At 36.7% G+C, this 18,045-nt stretch overlaps 1 protein-coding gene across 1 annotated transcript in view; it reads right to left on the reverse strand.

The window, feature by feature from the left end:
• Positions 1-1,235: 1,235 nt before the first annotated feature.
• Positions 1,236-18,045, reverse strand: part of LOC119046606 (kininogen-1) — a 38,401-nt gene continuing 21,591 nt past the window's right edge. The window contains exons 6-10 of the mRNA XM_053657748.1: positions 15,539-15,623; positions 14,515-14,675; positions 5,191-5,298; positions 4,988-5,074; positions 1,236-3,533 (exon numbers count right to left, since the gene is read on the reverse strand). Of these exons, the coding sequence (XP_053513723.1) occupies positions 2,688-3,533; positions 4,988-5,074; positions 5,191-5,298; positions 14,515-14,675; positions 15,539-15,623 (1,287 nt within the window). The 3' untranslated portion in view covers positions 1,236-2,687. The remainder of the gene's footprint in view (positions 3,534-4,987; positions 5,075-5,190; positions 5,299-14,514; positions 14,676-15,538; positions 15,624-18,045) is intronic.

An 18,045-nucleotide genomic window follows, 5' to 3' on the forward strand; every position in this document is an offset into this window, starting at 1 on the left:
AACATGGCGTGCCTTTGGTTTGAGAGTGAGAAGAGCTTGCTGATATTTAAAGAGTGAGGGGTAGGTGTTGGGTCACCAGAAACTTGTGAGTATTTTATCCAGCATAGGTCTAAGTGGAAATACTTCATGTTGTTGAGTAAAGTGAGAACTTATGCCTTTAACACTTATTTCACTTCATTTCAGTACCCAGTGCTAAGCATACAGTAAATGGCCAATGCTGGTGCTTGACTCAGTTATAGTTTGCCCTGAACATGCTCAGAACAGCACCAGACACAATGAGATATTTATTAAGGGTTGTTGTATTGAGATGCTGATCACCTCAGATTCAGAAATGCATGTTTTGGTAATGACTACATTGAAAATAATACCTCATCATAATGTGGTGCAATGAAGTTTCAAAGGTCTGAGTTGGAGTGCCAGCTCTCTAGCATATTAACTGCATGACCTTGAGTAGGGCACTGGGACCTAGAGTTTGTTTATTGTAGAAGGGTGATCATAGGACCTAGAGTGGCTGTCAGGACCAAGTCACACAGACAGAAATTGTCTAGCCGTGTCTAAAAGGGCTATAGTGGACATTCAGTAAGTGAGTTTTATTACAGAAATTGAAAACCTCAATCACTTTTGATTGTTTTGGATTTCTATTTTGTCTTTTATTTGGACCAGAGAGATCATTTTAAATTTTCTTTAAATTTTCTTGAGGTTAGGTATTTTTACTGATGAAAAGTTAGTGGACATAATATTAACACAGATTTTTTTCTATTTGGTAACTATCTAGATCATACAAAATAATAAAAGAAAATTACTATTTTTATTATATATTTTAATTTTATTTTTCGTGACCATTTCGCCATTTCGTCCCATTATACTCCCCTCTCCATCACAGTCACCACACTGTTGACCATATGCATGAGTCCTTTTTCTTTTTTGCTCAATCCCTCCACCCCTGCCCTCTCCCCTACCCTTAACTGTCACCCTGCTGTCTGTAACTCTTGTGTCAATTTTGCTTGTTAATTCGGATCATTCATTAGATTCCACATCTGAGTAAAATCATGTGTTATTTGTCTTTCTCTGAATGGCTTATTTCACTTAGCATAATATTCAACACAAATTACTTTTAACTTTGATTCATAAATCAGGAGAAGGAGGAAGGCAAGTGAGAGATTCCTTAGATTGCTGGTGGACTTTGCTCCAGGATGGGTGTGGCTAAAAACAGACTACTCTGAATTAACCAGGAGTCAGAACATCAAGATCAAACTTTATTTCATCCAGAAACAGAATGATAAAGTGGCATTCTTCTCAACTGCATTCTCTCCCACTTTCTTATCTTTCCATGCAAGGCTGCTGACAGGTTGGTTGTTGGGGCTATTGTGCCAGGCATGGACATTCTGCCCACTGGTCAAGAGACCTCACTCTGAGATGTTGGCTCTGCCTCAGGAGGTCAGCCCTTGTACTCGCAATGACTGAGTTGGTTCTGTAAGTATATTAAAATTCTGTTAATCTGATGTTATCATTCACTAAAAGAAAAGCACCACTTGACAAAATGAGACTTTTTCCTGGCATCACTGGTTCTTTATTGAAAAATACAGATAATATTGGAAGTGAAATAAAAACTCAGAGGCTCAAATCATTCCATGAGTTGAAGTGGCAGGGACACATGCATCCACAGGCAACTGTAGTTGATTAAAGCCAGATCTTGTTTCCCCAGGCAAAACACAGCAAGTATTTTAAAATATGTGCCTCCCTCACATTAAAGATATTAAACATAATAATACTGTACTTTTTTTTTGCCAAAATCAGTGCTTTCTACTGTTGTAGAAAGAAGATGATTCGATGGTAGAGTGTGGGTGGAGAGGCAACACCTGCCAAATTTTCTGAACAAACGTTGCATCACACATCTCATGGTGTTCCCCTGGCAATTACTAGGAATGATTCCCTTCACAAGCCTGCCTCTATCTTACCTCCTCTGCTTTCCCTCTTTTCATTCAATGCATAGCTGCTAAAAACTAAGGAGTATTCATACCAGCCTCAGCAACACATAAACACACAGAGAATTTCTAGTTGAAAACCATGTTGCAAAGAGTAGTTAACCAGGTAACAGAAATTACTGGCTTATGAGAAACACTCTCAGTCAGAAAGAGAATTATCAGAGTAACTTCGTCAAGTGGGAGTGACTCTTTGATATAACTAGGCCATTATGGAAACAGGAAGTCAATTAGTTTATATCAGCCTTTCTTCTTTGTTCCTCCTTGACTTCTAGTGCTTTTTATGATTATTTTTCTCGTATTCAGAAGTTCAGCATTCTGTCTCTTGACTTTACTTCACAGGTGTTCAGGGACCAGATGCCACAGTTTATTCAAAATGGTAAGAATCTTTGTATGAAGACCAATATCATTCTAATGTACACATTTGTTATTAGAAAAGTAAATTGCAGTAAGCCACAAGGCACATTTGGTTGCCCATTTTCTGTGCTAGTTAAGAAAACCTGTGGGGAAGACTCAGAAAGGGTTTAGAATGCTGCACACAGTTTCATGTTGTGCATAGGAACTGATGTGTCCCCATTGGGTGTCTCACCACTTCTCTCTAGGCTGTTCTGAAGCTTTATGGTTTTTGGTGCATTACAGTGGGGTATTTGGACAATGGGGAAAGGGGATGGTGAAGTGTTAAAGAAACCCCCATGGCTGCATACATTAATAAAGAGCACCAGAGAGATCAAAATCATGAAAGTCTGTTATTTCTACAGTTGGATTCACTCCACTAAGTGGCTTCCAGGGGCGTCCAGGACATTTTGGGGAGCTGGTTTCTGGAAAATCAGGTATCAGGTTAAATGAAAGGCTTTTTGGCTGTATGTGGATTTCAGGGATCCAAGCATCATCAGTCAGTGTGGGAGTTGGTGGTATATTATTAGTCATTGTGGCTGCAATGAGATCTAAGTCCTGAAAGTCAGAAAAGGTAACTACACCTGGCTGGGCTGGGGAAGGAAGGGGTGTTGACCTTCCTGTCTTTTCATGTGTTTGTGTGGATGTAGTACTGTCTTCAGAAGAACTTGCCCAATGCCTTGTTCCCATATCATTGTCCTTTCCATTATTTTTTCTTTTATTTTTATGTTTTGTATGGCTATTACCATGATCATGTTTATGTCCACGGGCTAGGCCATGTTCCTGCTGATGGCCATGGCCAAGACCATGCCTCCCTTGGTATTCAAGATTATAGTCATGTTCCCGTTGGTGTCCATGACCATTGACATGTTGTGGTTGATGTCCATGGCCAAGACCATGTCCCCTTTGGTGACCATGGCCTTGGTTATGCTCATGTTTATGGCGAAGGACAAGGCCAAGGCCATGTTTTATTTTCTTTTCACGGCCCCAGCCACGTTCCCGCATGTGTCCTTGTTCTTTTTCTGAATCCTGCTCTTCATCTTGTTCAGGTGCCATGAAAGTGTGGGGTGGACTTAAAGTTGTTACTTCCTTTGTTGGGTCCACTTGTAATACTGATCGAAAAGGTGAAAAACCTGGAGGTCTTCTCAGCACTAAGGCCTAAACAGAAAATATCAAGATGAAGGCATTATTATGAAGCCACACTGTCACTGAAGTAAAAAGACTCAGACCTGGCAATGCCCTCTTGGTTTACAATGCAGTAAGTCTTTAAATGCTATGTTAATATTGCAGAAAGGATGAGATTATATTTTTCTTTTCATTGACTTGATAATTTTTGGATATTGATCATTGTTTTTAATAATAGTTCATTAAGATGGAGAGTTTGTCCTTCCTTTGGAATAATTGGTTGCTTATATTCCAATAATTTGGAATATTCCTTTGGAATATTTGAACTACATAATCTCTAGGATTCCTTCTAGGCCTATGTTTAGGTAAACCCATGACACATTATTTGTTAATTGATACTATTTCTGTTAGCACCATTACTGCTTTTATTTTAAAAGACTCGAAATGGCTTTAAAAATGGAATAGACATGAAGCACATATTTACCATCGCCTTGTTGTCTGAAACACATTAGGACATGTTTACAAACTTCAAACACAGCCTTTGTATCATGTTTCTGTTAGACTGTACACATATCTATGCTTGGAGGAAACCTAAATCAGAAAAAAGGGATAAGAAGTAACTTGCATGGAAGATACAGATTACTTCTTCCTGCTCTTTCACTGCTAGCAGGAACTCGATGGCTGGAGGCAGCGTTCAGTGCTGCAGAGAGCATGTTTTTTAGAGTCAAACAAGCCAGACCCTAGTTATCAGCATCATGTGCACGTGGAGGCTCTGATTTGACCTAGACTTGCATCTCAGGGCCACTAGCTTCTCTTTTCTCCTCATCCCTAAGAAAGGAAGACCAACAACCCCTGCCTCATAGAGTTGTGAGGAGAAAAGTATGTGTGATGTCCTCAGGGCAGTGCCTGGGACAGAGGATGCACTTGACAATGGTATTTTTCACTCTAGGATCTCAGTAGCTTGCTAATGTCTAATGTCTCATTCTTGACAATGGGAAAAGAATTGCTTACCTCCCAAGTTTCTCTTAAGAACTACAAAAGATGATACAAATTAATACTTCTCACACTTGAACATGGGTATGCATCCCCTGGGGATCATGTTAAATGCAGATTTGGACTCAGTAGATGTGGAGCAGGGTCTGAGATGTGCACTTCTCTCAAGTTTCTTGGATGCAGGCAAATGCCACAGGAGCGTCTCTGGCACACCTTGAAGCTGCATAGCTAGTGTCAGCTCTCCTCAGCTGGGGCTGCACTTCACTAAGAGAGAGGCTGCTGAAGCATGGGGCCCTCACAGTGTGTGGGGAGTGATGAAAAGGACTGCTGTTTTCCTTTCTGGCCATAAAAGAGAGAGCTCAGCACAGAAATGCCAGATTTCTCCCCATTTTAACATTGTCCTCCAATATTTAAATAATGGTTCATTTTTAACCTCATAGAGAGCTTTTCTGAATATCAAAATTTAACCAAGCTGACTATAATTAGAACCATACCTTTTGTAGTGGTCGGCACTTGATAGTAGATTCAGTTTTGTTCAACCATAGTACCTCATAAACCTCAGCAGTGCAGCTTAGAATTTCCTATCCATGAAAAAAAAGTCAAAAGAGAGAACAGTGCTATTCATGAATCACTTAAACACATTTAAAACAACAAGTAGATATGCAGGGAATAGGTAGAGAGTTGCATTACTACCCACTCCAAGTAAATTGATCTCACAATCTTCAGTCAGCTCTTTATTACTCTCCTTGGAACATGTGGTTTCCTTGGCGGTGAACTCAATAGAATATTTCATTCCAGCCACCACCTGGAAAATAAATTAGCAGAACATAGCTGCTTAATTGATATTGTATAATAAAACATGTGTTTTTACCCTCAGGGATCTTAGGGAAATACTAAAATTTAAATTACACACTGACCATTTGAGAGTTATACATAAAGAGCACAAATGTCTGAAAACTAAACTTTTACTTTGCATGCATGTATAAAATATTTGGCTGTTGATTACTCTTGTTTCTTTCTCTACATGGGAAAAGAAAAAGCAGGCTATAATTTTTGTGTTTATATCTTTCTGAGTTTTATTGTTCAATAGCTAAAAATTTAATTAGTCATTCCAAAGCTCTAGTTGTAATTGAATCTATAAAGTATAAGATGAAAAACTTAAACATTTTCTTTAAGTCTGACTTACTGTCCTGCCAAATCTGGAATCAGAGAAATATTGAGTTAGTGTCACTAAAGAGATTATGTGGGTTAACTTATGTGACTAGAAAAGTTGTCCTGATTTTGCAGCTTATTTCTCTTAATTTTCTTTATATTAGGAAACCGTTTCAATCTGTAGCAATAGTTTTAATCATTATACAGTGCTGTTTCCACAATTGACATTTTGTCACCCTATTTATGTTTTTCTAGAATAGTCACATTTTATTTATTCAAAAAATTAAGCTCATGCTTTTTAAATTATTTCATTTCATTTCATTCAATTCTTTTAAACTCATGTTTTTAAAAGTACTTTGAGGTCAACAATATCACAAATATAGTTTTTAAAAAGTCATTTTAAAATGCCACATCTTATATCTCTTACAATGGACAAACATACTCAGTAAAAATGACTTTAAATTATGCACTAAAAAGTTAGTTGATATGGTCCACTTTTTAGACCAAGCTATTCAGTATTTAATTCTAGAATGAAATGTGTGTGTATGTGTTTGTAGTATTATATCCTTATCTACAGAATTTATCAATATATCTTGATCTGCAGTGAGGACCATTATTTTAAAAAATCACAGTGGGAGGTATAATCTCATTTGTAAACTACAGCAGTCTTCCCCATCTTCTTTTTTTTTTTTAATCGTGGAGAAAGTGTGGTGAGAAGAACAGAAGAGCAAGAGAACAGAGTCGCAGGAAGAACTAAACTCCCCTCTACCTTTTCTGGAATTGTTTTCCTAGGTAAGCCTGGTTAAATTTTTAATAATAATGTCATCATTAACTCTTAAAACTCCAGGTGTGTGTGTATAAATGAGGAGGAAGGTCTAGGAGAGTTTTAGAATTTAAGTTTTTGTGATCATAAGTTTTCTTGCTCATTTCAGACTATATCTTAATCCAATTTTTTAAAGAATAATGTTGATCAAGGTAATTTTGTTTAAGAAATTTGACAATATATGATACAAGCCACAACTGATGGTTCAACTCTATTCATCATCCAGGAGAAGAAATTAAATGGACATAAATCTTCTGTTCTAGGGCCTCAAGATCACAGCCATACTGCCATTACTGTCAGGTGTCATTCTTTTTTTATTGTATTTTTTTTTATTTTATTTTATGCATCTTTAGAAGGGAAGGGAAGGAGAGAAGGAGAGAAATATTAATGTATGGTTGCTTCTGGTGCATCCCCTGCTGGGAACTGGTCCCTGCTGGGAACTGGCCTGCAACCCAGGCATGTGCCCTGGCGTTTTTATTGTATTTTTAATTTATTATTTATCCCTCTTACAACCCCCTGTCCCCTGCAATCACCACACTTTTGTCCATGAGTCCTGTTTCCTTTTTGCTCAATCCTTCTACCCTCAAACCTCCATAGCTGTCAGCCTGCTCTCTATGAGTCTCTTTCTATTTTTCTTGTTAGTTCAGGTTGTTCATTAGATTCCACATATGAGGGAAATAATATGGCATTTATCTTTCTCTGACTGGCTTATTCCACTAAGCATAAGGTTCTCCAGGTCCATCCATTCTGTGGCAGAGAGCAAAATTTTCTTCTTTTTCACAGCCAAGTGGTATTCCATTGTGTAAATGTTCCACAGTTGTTTTATCCACTCATCTACTGATGGACATTTGGGCTGCTTCCATATCTTGGTGATTGCAAATAACACTGCAATGAACATGTGGGTGCTTATGTTCTTTTGAGTTAGTGTTTCAGGTTTCTTTGGAAAAATATCCAGAAGTGGGATCACTGGGTCTAAAGGCAGATCCATTTTTTTTGACATATCTCCATACTGCTTTCCACAGGGGCTGTGCCAATTTATATTCCCATTAACAGTGCAAAAGGGTTCCCATTTTTCCACATCCTTGCCAACTCTTGATATTTGTTGACTTATTGAAGATAGCCTCACACTGATCAGTGTGAGGTGGTATTTCATTGCACTTTCAATTTGCATTTCCCTGATGATTAGGGATATTGAACATCTTTTCATATGTCAATTGACCATCTGCAGGTCCTCTTTGGAGAAGTGTCTGTTTAGGTCCTTTACCCATTGTTTAATTGGATTGTTTGCTTTTATGGTGTTCAGTTTTGTATGTTCTTTATAAATTTTAGATATTAACACCTTATCAGATGTATCAGCAAATACATTCTCTCATTTTGTAGGTTGTGTTTTTATTTAGTTGGTTTCCTTTGCTGTGCAATATATTTTTAGTTTGATGTAGCCCCATTTGTTTATTTTTCTTTTGTTTCCCTTACCTAAGGAGATCTATCAAATAAAATATTGCTATAAGCAATGTCTGAGATTTTACTGCCTGTGATTTCTTACAGAATTTTTATGGTTTCTGGCCTAATATTTAAGTCTTTAATCCATTTTGAATTTATTCCTGTGAGTGGCATAATAAGGTGGTCTGGTATCATTTTCCTGCATGTATCTGTCCAATTTTCTTAACACCATTTATTGAATAAACTGTCTTTAGCCCATTGTGTGTGCTTGCTTCCTATGTCAAATATTAATTGACTGTAAAGATACAGGTTTCTTTCTGGACTCTCTACTCTGTTCCATTGCTCTCTGTGTCTATTTCTATGCCAGTACCATGCTGTTTTCATTACTATGGCCTTATAGTATAGTTTGATATTAGGTAGTATGATTCCTCCACCTTGGTTCTTTCTCAGGATCATTGTTGCTATGCAAGGCCTTTTGTGGTTCCATATAAATTTTGAAGTATTTGTTCTAGGTCTGTGAAATATGTCTTCTGTATCTTGGTACGTATTGTGTTGATTCTATGGATTGCTTTTGGCAGCATGGACATTTTAGTAATATTTACTGATGTTAATTCTTCCTATGCGTGGACAAAGTATGTGCTTCCACTTATTTGTATCTTTTTCAATTTCTTTCTTCAGTGCCTTATAATTTTCCAATTGTATGTCTTTTACATCCTTGACTGGGTTTATTCCTGGGTATTTTATTCTTTTTGGAGCAGTTATGAGTGGTATTGTTTTCTTAATTTGCCTTTCTGATAGTTCATCATTGGCATATAAAAATGGAACTGATTTCTGACTATGAATTTTGTATCCTGCTACTTTGCTGAATTCATTTATCAGTTCTAGTAGTTTCTTGGTGGCATCTTTAGGGGTCTCTATGTGCCATAGCATGTCACCTGCATAAAAAGACAGTTTTACTTCTTTCTTTCCAATTTGGATGCCTTTTATTTCTTCTTGTCTGGTTGCTATGGCTAGCACTTTCAGTATTATGTTGAATAAAAGAGGTAAAAGTGGACATCCCTATCTTGTTTCTGATCTTAAGGGGAATGCTTGTAGATTTTGCTAATGGAGTATGATGGTGACAGTGGGTTTGTCATATATGGCCTCTATTACATTAGGGTATGTTCCCTCTATTCCCATTTTGCTAAGTGTTTTTATCAGAATGGGTGCTGGATTTTATCAAATGCTTTTTCTGCATCAGTTAATATGATCATGTGGCTTAATCCTTCGTTTTGTTTATGTGGTGTATCACATTTATGGATTTGTGAATGTTGTACCAACATTGCATTTCTGGAATAAATTACACTTGATTATGGTCTATGATCTTTCTAATGTATTGCTATTTTGGTTTGCTAATATTTGTTGAGGATTTTAGCATCTGTGTTGATCAGGGATGTTGGCCTACAACTTCTCTCTTTTAATGCAGTGTCTTTATTGGTTTTGGAACTAGAATAATGCTGGACTCATAAAAGAAGCAGGGGAATCTTCACTCCTCTTGAATATTTTGGAATAATTTGAGAAGGAGTGGTGTTGGTGTTACTTGGAATGTTTGGTAAAATTCACCTGTGAAGCCATCTGGGGCTTTTGTTTTATGGGAGGGTTTTTTTTTTATTACTGCTAAATTTCACTAGATGTAATCTATTTAAATTCTTTGATTCTCCCTGATTTAGTTTTAGAAAATTGTATGTTTCTAGGAATTTATCCATTTAGTCCAGATTTTCTTATTTTTTGGCATATACTTATTCATAACATTTTCTCACAATCCTTTGTATTTCTTGATGTCAGTTGCTATTTCTCCTCTGATTTCTGGTTTTATTTATTTGGATCCTTTTTTTCTTGATGAGTCTGGTTAAAAGTTTGTCAATCTTGTTTATCTTTTCAAAGAACCAGCTGTTGGTCTCATTGACCTTTTGTACCATTTTTTATAGTATTTCACTTATTTCTGCTCTGATCTTTATTACTTCCTTCTTTCTACTCACTTTGGACTTTATTCATTTTTCTTTTTCATGGCCCTTGAGTGTGAAGTTAGACCATTTATTTGAAATTTTTCTTGTTTCATGAGATAAGCCTATAATGCTATGAATTTCCCTCTTAAGATCTCTTTCCCTGTGTCCCACAGATTTTGGGTTGTTGTGCTCTCATTTTCATTTGTTTTAAGGTATCTTGTGATTTCTTCCTTGATCTTATTGTTGATCCATTCATTGTTTAATAATATGTCATTTAGCTTCCATGTCTTTGTGTATTTTTTCAGTTTTCTTCTTGTGATTGATTTTTAGTTTCATAGCATTGTGGTCAGAGAAGATGCTTGATATGACTTCAGTCTTTTTAAATGTATTGAGACTTTTTTGTGTCTTAGCATGTGATCTATCCTAGAAAACACTTCATGTGCACTTAAAAACATGTATATTCTGCTGTTTTGGGGTGAAATATTCTATAAATATCAACTAAGCCATTTGATCCAGTGTGTTGTCATCGAAGGCTGCTGTCTCCTTGTTGATTTACTTTACTTTTAAATTTTATTTATTTGTTTGTTTGTTTATTTTTATTGTTGTTCAAGTACAGTTGTCTGCCTTTTCACCCTATCACACCCTTCACCCCAGCCAACCTTACCTCCCTCTCCTCACTCTACCCACCTTTGGCTTTGTCCCTTTGTCTTTTATAGTTGTTCCTGAAAAGCCTTCCCCTTCCCCCGCCCCATTATCCCCTTCCATCTCCCCTCTGGTTACTGTCAGTTTGTCCTTGTTGATATTCTGTCTGGAAGGTCTATCCTCTGAAGTCAATGGGATATTAAAATATCCTACTAGACACTGTTTCTGTCAATCTCTCCCTTTATGTCCACCAAGACTTGCCTTACATATTTTGGTGCTCCTATGTTGGTTGCACAAAGGTTCACTAGGGTTATAACATCTTGTTAGGTTGTTCCCTTTTTCCTTATTTAGTGTCCTTCTTTGTCTCTTACCATAGCCTTTGTTTTAAAGTCTACTTTGTTGGATATAAGTATTGCTATGCCAGCTTTTTTCTTTTCCATTTGCATGAAATATCTCTTTTCATCTTTGTACTTTTAGTCTGTGTGTATCTTTCAATCTGAGGTGGGTCTCTTGGAGACAGTATATATATGTGTCTTGTTTTCTTATCCATTCAGCTACTCTATGTCTTTTGGTTGGAGCATTTAAGCCATTTATATTTAAAGTGATTATTGGTAGGTATGTATTTATTGTCTTTTATTTTTTAACTGTTGCCATTAATATTAAGTGTCATTCTCATCAGAAGTCTTCCCAGCTTAAGTCCTCCTACTGAAGTGTTCTTTTTAAAATAGAGAATACCATATAGCAAAATAAATTCTAAATTCATTAAAAAACTTAAATTAAAGAAATAAACTCTAAAGATAAAAATTCATCAGATCTGAGGATAAGGAAGGCCATTTTTAGGACATAAGCACAAGAAGAAAATCTAAAGGAAGAAAAATGTAAATATTTCTACATATAATAAACACTGATTTTCAAAAATCATAGCAAACAAAGTAAACAGACAACAGGGAAAATATGGTATACGATTCATAGTCTTTGCCTATAAAACCAAACACTGGAAAATGAACAAAAGACATGAACAGGCATTTCAGAAAATAAGTTAAAATGCTCATTAAGCCTGAAGTAATCTTTACCTTCACTAATAAGCAAAGATATGCGCACTGAAGAAATGCAACAGTATTTTAAATCTTACATATATTGGCAAAGGTGAAAAAAAGCAATGATGCTTGGTATTATCCATGTGTAGGAAGCACTCAGCGTCCATCACTGTTGGTAGGAATAAAACTCAAATCAAGAATTCCAATGTTTTTGGAACTGGAAGGCATTATGCTGAGTGAAATAGGCCAGGCATTGAAAGACAAATACCATATGATCTCACCTTTAACAGCAAGCTAAACAACAAAACAAACAAGCAAACAGAATAAAAACAAAGACACTGAAATAGAGAACAAGTGGGCAGCAACCAGAGGGGAGAGGGAAGGAAATTTAAGGGGAAAAATGGGGAGGGATTTTGAGGAACAAGTATGAAAGGCACAGGGATGAGGACTGGCGGGGCGGGGGGGAATGGGAGGGAGGTGGGGTGACGGGACAGGGGGGCTGGGATGGGAGAAATAGACAAAAAAATGTACTTGAAAAACAACTAAATAACATTAAAAAAAAGAATTCCAATGTTTTATGCCCAGGTGGTGTGAATTTAAATTGGATAATTGCAAATGGTTTGGTGATTTGCAAAAGTTTTCAACACTTATATAAGCCTTGATATTTCTAGTACTTTGTAAAGGAAAGAAATTCTGAATGTGCAGACACAGGCTCTTGAACTGAGCCTGAGCCTGAGCCTGAGCCTGAGCCTGAGCCTGAGCCTGAGCCTGAGCCTGAGCCTGATTCATCTGAGCAGAGACAAGGAGGAATGTGGGCAATAGTGCAACAGTGGAGGTAGAGGCAGAGCAACATAGATGGCCTAGGACAGATACTGAAATGATTCACATATGCAAACAGAATATTTAAGAAATATTTGGTATATGAAATATGAAACCAACTTGAAATGGACATGCATTCAAATAGAACTAAATATGCAAAGCCAAGGAAAGGTTAAATCTGTAAAGTACATCTTTAGCAATTTGGCAAATTGATCATTTGGAGATTGGCTTTCGGCAAATTCATCACATGGTAAATGGATTTCCAGTAGCTTGGCTGCTCCCGCCTGGGCTTCCTTGAATGACCATGTAGAACAGCCAAATTGCTCTCTTTAAATACAAAAATCGGTCAAGATTCATCTCATAAGGAAGTTTGAGATTCTCATGTATTCCATATTTGGCAAGTGAAGGAAAGCCAGTTCCCCTCAATTCGCAGCATTACCTGCTGTTCCCCTGGCAACCTCAGCATGAAACACATACACACACATATACACACACATAGAGAGAGATGCTAGAATGTTGATTAGCTAATTTAGAGAGAAGTCTAAGTACTAAGAGGACTAGACAGGCATGTTTGACAGTGAGAAGTTCTCTCCTGACAGCAAACCTCTGACATACAATGTATTATGGAGTACTAGACTATTCCTGCATCATGAAGAATAACAGAATTTCACAAGAGAGCAGAAAGAGGAAGTGACAAGAAAAGCCAACAAACTCAAGAGTAGCATCATTGGTGTGTTCTGTGAGTAAACCTAATGTGGGCCATGTGCCTGTGAAATGAGGGAAAAAGGTTGTGGCGTCCAGGACAGGAACAGGTGCCTGGGTAGGAGACAGATCAAAGTGTCAGTCTTGAATTATTTTAATAATATTTACTTAGGGATTTTTCCCAGTAATAAAAGTAACATAGGACATTAGAAGATGAAATTAAACAGCCCATTGTGCCATTACTTAAAGCCGTCACTGTCAACAGCTGGAGGCATTTGTGTATGTTCAGCAGTGTTTTCTGTAGTTTTTATAACACAACTGACAACAGAATGTACATTCAGCTGATGGCCTCTTCTTTTTTCACTGCATATTTTAACACAAGAAATTTACCACATCAAGAACTCCTCACAAAAATGCTTTATAACTGCTGCTTGACATTCTTTCTGTTATTAATCAATTGAATCCATTGATAATTTATAATTTTTCTTATATACTTATTGCTCCAATAAATGTTGTTGTCTCTAAAGACTCTATTTTAGATTTCTAGGAATTTGATTACTGAGCCAAAAGTATGAACTATTTTAAGAGAAGGCTTTTTTCCTTCATCTCATAAAGCATGTTGATTTGCTCTAAGAGTTTGATTCTCTTTTGATTACTTTCCTTTAGCTTATCATTAGGGTGGCCAGTTTTGAGGTTTGTAATAGGAATCTGTCCATAAATAGATGAGCCATATGGTGTTGGAGTTGGAAACAGTTTGGACTTTGCTCATCCAGCCACTCAATTTACATGTGGGGCCACAGAGACTGAGTGAGTCTGAAGGGCTGCCCAGGGTTACCTAGGACCTGAGGGGTAGGTACTGTGGTAGAACTGGGTCTCTGGAACCCCAGACCAGGACTCTTCTTACCCTCCATTAACAGGGCATGGAAGGAAAGACAACTCCTTAGAAGGTACATTTGTGGGCCACAAGGACACCCAGCCAGAGGGGAAATGACACAGAGGTGTGAGTGTGAAAAGACTGGGTGATGATGGACTGACTCATGTGTCTGAGCCCAAGGCCCTAGATGATGCTACAGTAAGAAAGGAGAGTGGAAAGGCACAGAATAAGTCCTGCTTTCTATAGCCCTATGTTTTATTAGTTATATAATAGTTGCTAGAATTTATATAACACTTTACAGTTTGGAAAGATAATATAATGACATAGATTATCTTACTTGATCCTCACCCCTGTCCTTTACAGAAAGAAAATGAAAAGAATGTTCTCAAGACTTATCCAAGATCACACATCAAGGATGCAGAGAGGCTGGGACTCAAAACTCTAATTCCTTTCACCAGGTATACTGTTTCTCAACCCAGATGATAAGTCAATAAGCAATTTGCACACAAACTATGATATCACTGTTTTTGCAAGAAAATTTACACACCTGTGCTGTTGCTCTCTTCACAGTGTCAATCTTGAAATAGAAAGTACCATTATTCTCTGCATTAAGCTTTGTGATGGAATGTTTCAGAGGCCCCTGCAGTTGTGGGCTGTCAACAGGGATCTTACTGGGGCAGCCCAGGCAGCGTACTTCAGAATCCACCCCTGAAAGAAACAGGCTTTATGTCAGCATGTGACTGAAGGAGCAATCTAGGTCAGTACCTGTCCTCTTAAGGATCTAGCATGCATTTGCAGGGGGCCATGCAGCAGCCCAAAGCCCAGTAGCAAGTGGGTAGAAGTTGCCTTTCTCACCTTCCCCTTACTGCCCCTTCTCTTTTCCTCTCCTCAGAGTCAACTGTATTTAGGGAAACTTTTATTTGATAGGTGTTAGTTTGTGACTCAATCTACATGCTTCTATGTTTTTGCATTTTTTATAGAAAGTATAAAAGGCAATGCCACATGTAAAAGGAATGACTATCTAGTGCACACATTTTAAGTCCCTTTTAAGTCCCATGATTCTAGTGACCAGGCAGCTTCAGCAATTTTTCTCATCATGTAATTTAAGCAAATATATTCCAAGTATGAGAAAAGCCAACACTTGGTGTAAGAATACTAGCCTGACCATAAACTCTCACTATCTCCCTTTTCCTGCATCATAACATGCAGGAGGAAATTGTCTTTCATTGAAAAGATTCCATTTTGAGTGATTAAACATGAGATACTGTTTCCCCAGATTACAGAACCTGGCACGGGGACATCTTATACACAAGGAAGACCAGATGACATTGCATCAGGAGCCCAGCTTTGCCCACAGAACACGTCTTTTCTTCTGTCACCATATTCTCTTCTGGCACTTTCAGAGCAATCTCAACTGCATCCGCTACAGCACAGTTGTGCAGAGGTCTGTTGATCCTATAAACTTTGTGGCATATCATGGGACCCAAAGCACAATGTATATGAAAAGACCTAGCCAATTGTCTGGGATCAACATGTATGGTATTAGAACACAAACACATATTATCCCATACCTGAATGAAGATTGCACTTCTGTGAGAAGGAAGAAATTCTTAGCTGAAGATCCATGTATGCATGATCTGTACATTCAGCAGTATCCTAGTTGTTAATACAAATACATAAGTTTAAATCATTTTTAAGAAACTTCAAATTAAGTAATTAGTAAAAATAAATATAGGATGTCAGCTTTATGTAGAAAACAAAACAAAACGTGATTCAATTGCTAAAGAAATCATAAGAAACAATTAGGTTTTTGTATCAACAATAATAAATGCATAGACACAAACACATAGAAACGTGAAATAAGGTAACAAGAATATCTAATACAGAAATAATAATCACATAATTGAGTACATAAAATTTTTTTAAAGGTTTAGGCCTCAGATTATGTTAAAAACAGAAGTAATATACTAAATATTCAAGAATAGTATCTTGTAGAAGATAAAGGAAGATTAACATAATGGATGAGCAGACATATATGATACAAATATAAACAAAAGAAAAGCTAGAGTATTATTTATACAACATCACTAATCCCAGGTATAAGAAAGAGCATAATGAAATTAGTAAAAAAATTATTTTAATAGAAGATACAGTAAGATATGTTCTAGAAGCATGAAATCAAAATACATACAGCAAAACTTAGATATATGAATAGAGATAGATTAAAATAAGGGTGGTAGGGAAATTTAATGTACAACTATAAATCTAAGGCAGACCAAAGATATAAAAAATATATAAGGCCATAAAAGATTGATGCAACGTAATTTATTTAAGTGATATTTTCATATGATTCTTATGATTTAAATATTTTTATAAGTATGATATAGATTTTTAAAAAGAGTTTTTACATTATTTTACAAGAAAGGGTCAATAAAATTTCAAATCCAAACAATACAGGTCATGTTCTTTGATCTGAGAATTTTTTAAAATCTCTAAAAATTAATAACTTTAAATAAATACACAAAAGCTAACTACTTGGAAATCTAAACTCACCTGGCTAAGGAGTTAGGGTCTTCCTTGAATAGGGAAAAATATAAAAAATCAAAACAAGAAAACTAAAAATTTTACAAAATGTTGCCAAAAAAGCATTTAGAGTTTAAATCATCATTCTATATGCTTTCAAAATTTAAAAACAGAGAGGCTAAAATAAAATAAATCTTAATTTAATTTAAAAGAAGGGATAGGCAAAATCAAATAAAATAACCTCACATCTGGGTAATTATTTGAAGAAGTTAGAAAAAGGGGAAAAATAATAGCCGTAAGCATAGCAGAAAGGAAGAGACAATGAAGTAAAACTGATAAACTTGAAAACAGAAAGCACTGGCATTAATAAATGAATATAAATGATTGTTCTTTAGGTAAGGAAAAAGTCAAATACAAAAAGTCAGCATAGCAAAGTTTACAGAGAAGAATAACCATATAAGAGAATATTTATGAACAAGTATATGCTAATTTAAATCCCTCCAAAATGGATACTTTTCTGGAAATCTGTAAGTAACCAACACTGAATAAAAGATAGAAAAAATTCTACACCAAAACCACAAACAGTCCAATTAAGAAATAGGCAAAGGACCTGAGTAGACACTTCTCCAAAGAGGACATAGAGATGGCCAATACACATGAAAGATGCTCAGCTTCACTAATCAACAGAGAAATGCAAATTAAAACCACAATGAGATATCCCCTCATGCCTGTCAGAATGGCTATCTTCAATAAATCAACAAATATCAAGTGTTGGCAAGGATGTGAAGAAAAGAGAACCCTTGTGCACAGTTGGTGGGTATGCAGATTGGTGCAGCCACTGTGGAAAGCAGGATGGAAATACCTCAAAAAATTAAAAAATAGAACTGCATTATGACTCAGTGATTCCACTTCTGGGAATTTATTTGAAGAAACCTGAAACACTAATTAAAAAGAACATAAGCACCTATATGTTATGGAAGACCATTCTGTGGGGCATGGGAAATGTAACCCAGCTCCCACTTGGAAAGGCCAGTGGAAAGCAAGGTCTGGCACACAGGACCCATGCCCTCGGACAGGTTCTCCTATAGGCAATCAGGCCTGCATTGTACCTTGGCTCCTCTGAGACTTGCTTTTTGCTAAAAATCCCTCACCCTGAATTGAGGCAGAAAATATTTACTGTATATCTTTAAAGTAACTTCCTAAAATCTATGCTAAACCTTCCAAGGACAAGTGTAACCAGTTCAGCCACTTCTCCCTTTACATTTGCAAATATCCTTCTTTTTCGATGTAATTAGCAACATCCTCTCCTTTGTTTTCTGTAAAAGGTAACCACCTAAAGCAGACTTGTGCATAATAAATGAGGACCACCCTCAATGTAAGGTGCCCAGAAAAACAATAAAAACTTATACAGGCAAGAATCAGGGCCGGCCCTCTCTTTCACTGAGAGAGTGGCCATGTCATCCCCTTTTCTCCACAGGATTTCTGTAGTTCATGTGAATTTGTCTCATCTCATCCACAATGCCATGGACACTGCAGGCCAGTATCCACATCACTA

The sequence above is a fragment of the Artibeus jamaicensis genome, unplaced genomic scaffold (assembly GCF_021234435.1).
Source record: "Artibeus jamaicensis isolate MK-2021 breed Jamaican fruit bat unplaced genomic scaffold, CSHL_Jam_final scaffold_474, whole genome shotgun sequence".
NCBI lineage: Eukaryota > Metazoa > Chordata > Mammalia > Chiroptera > Phyllostomidae > Artibeus > Artibeus jamaicensis.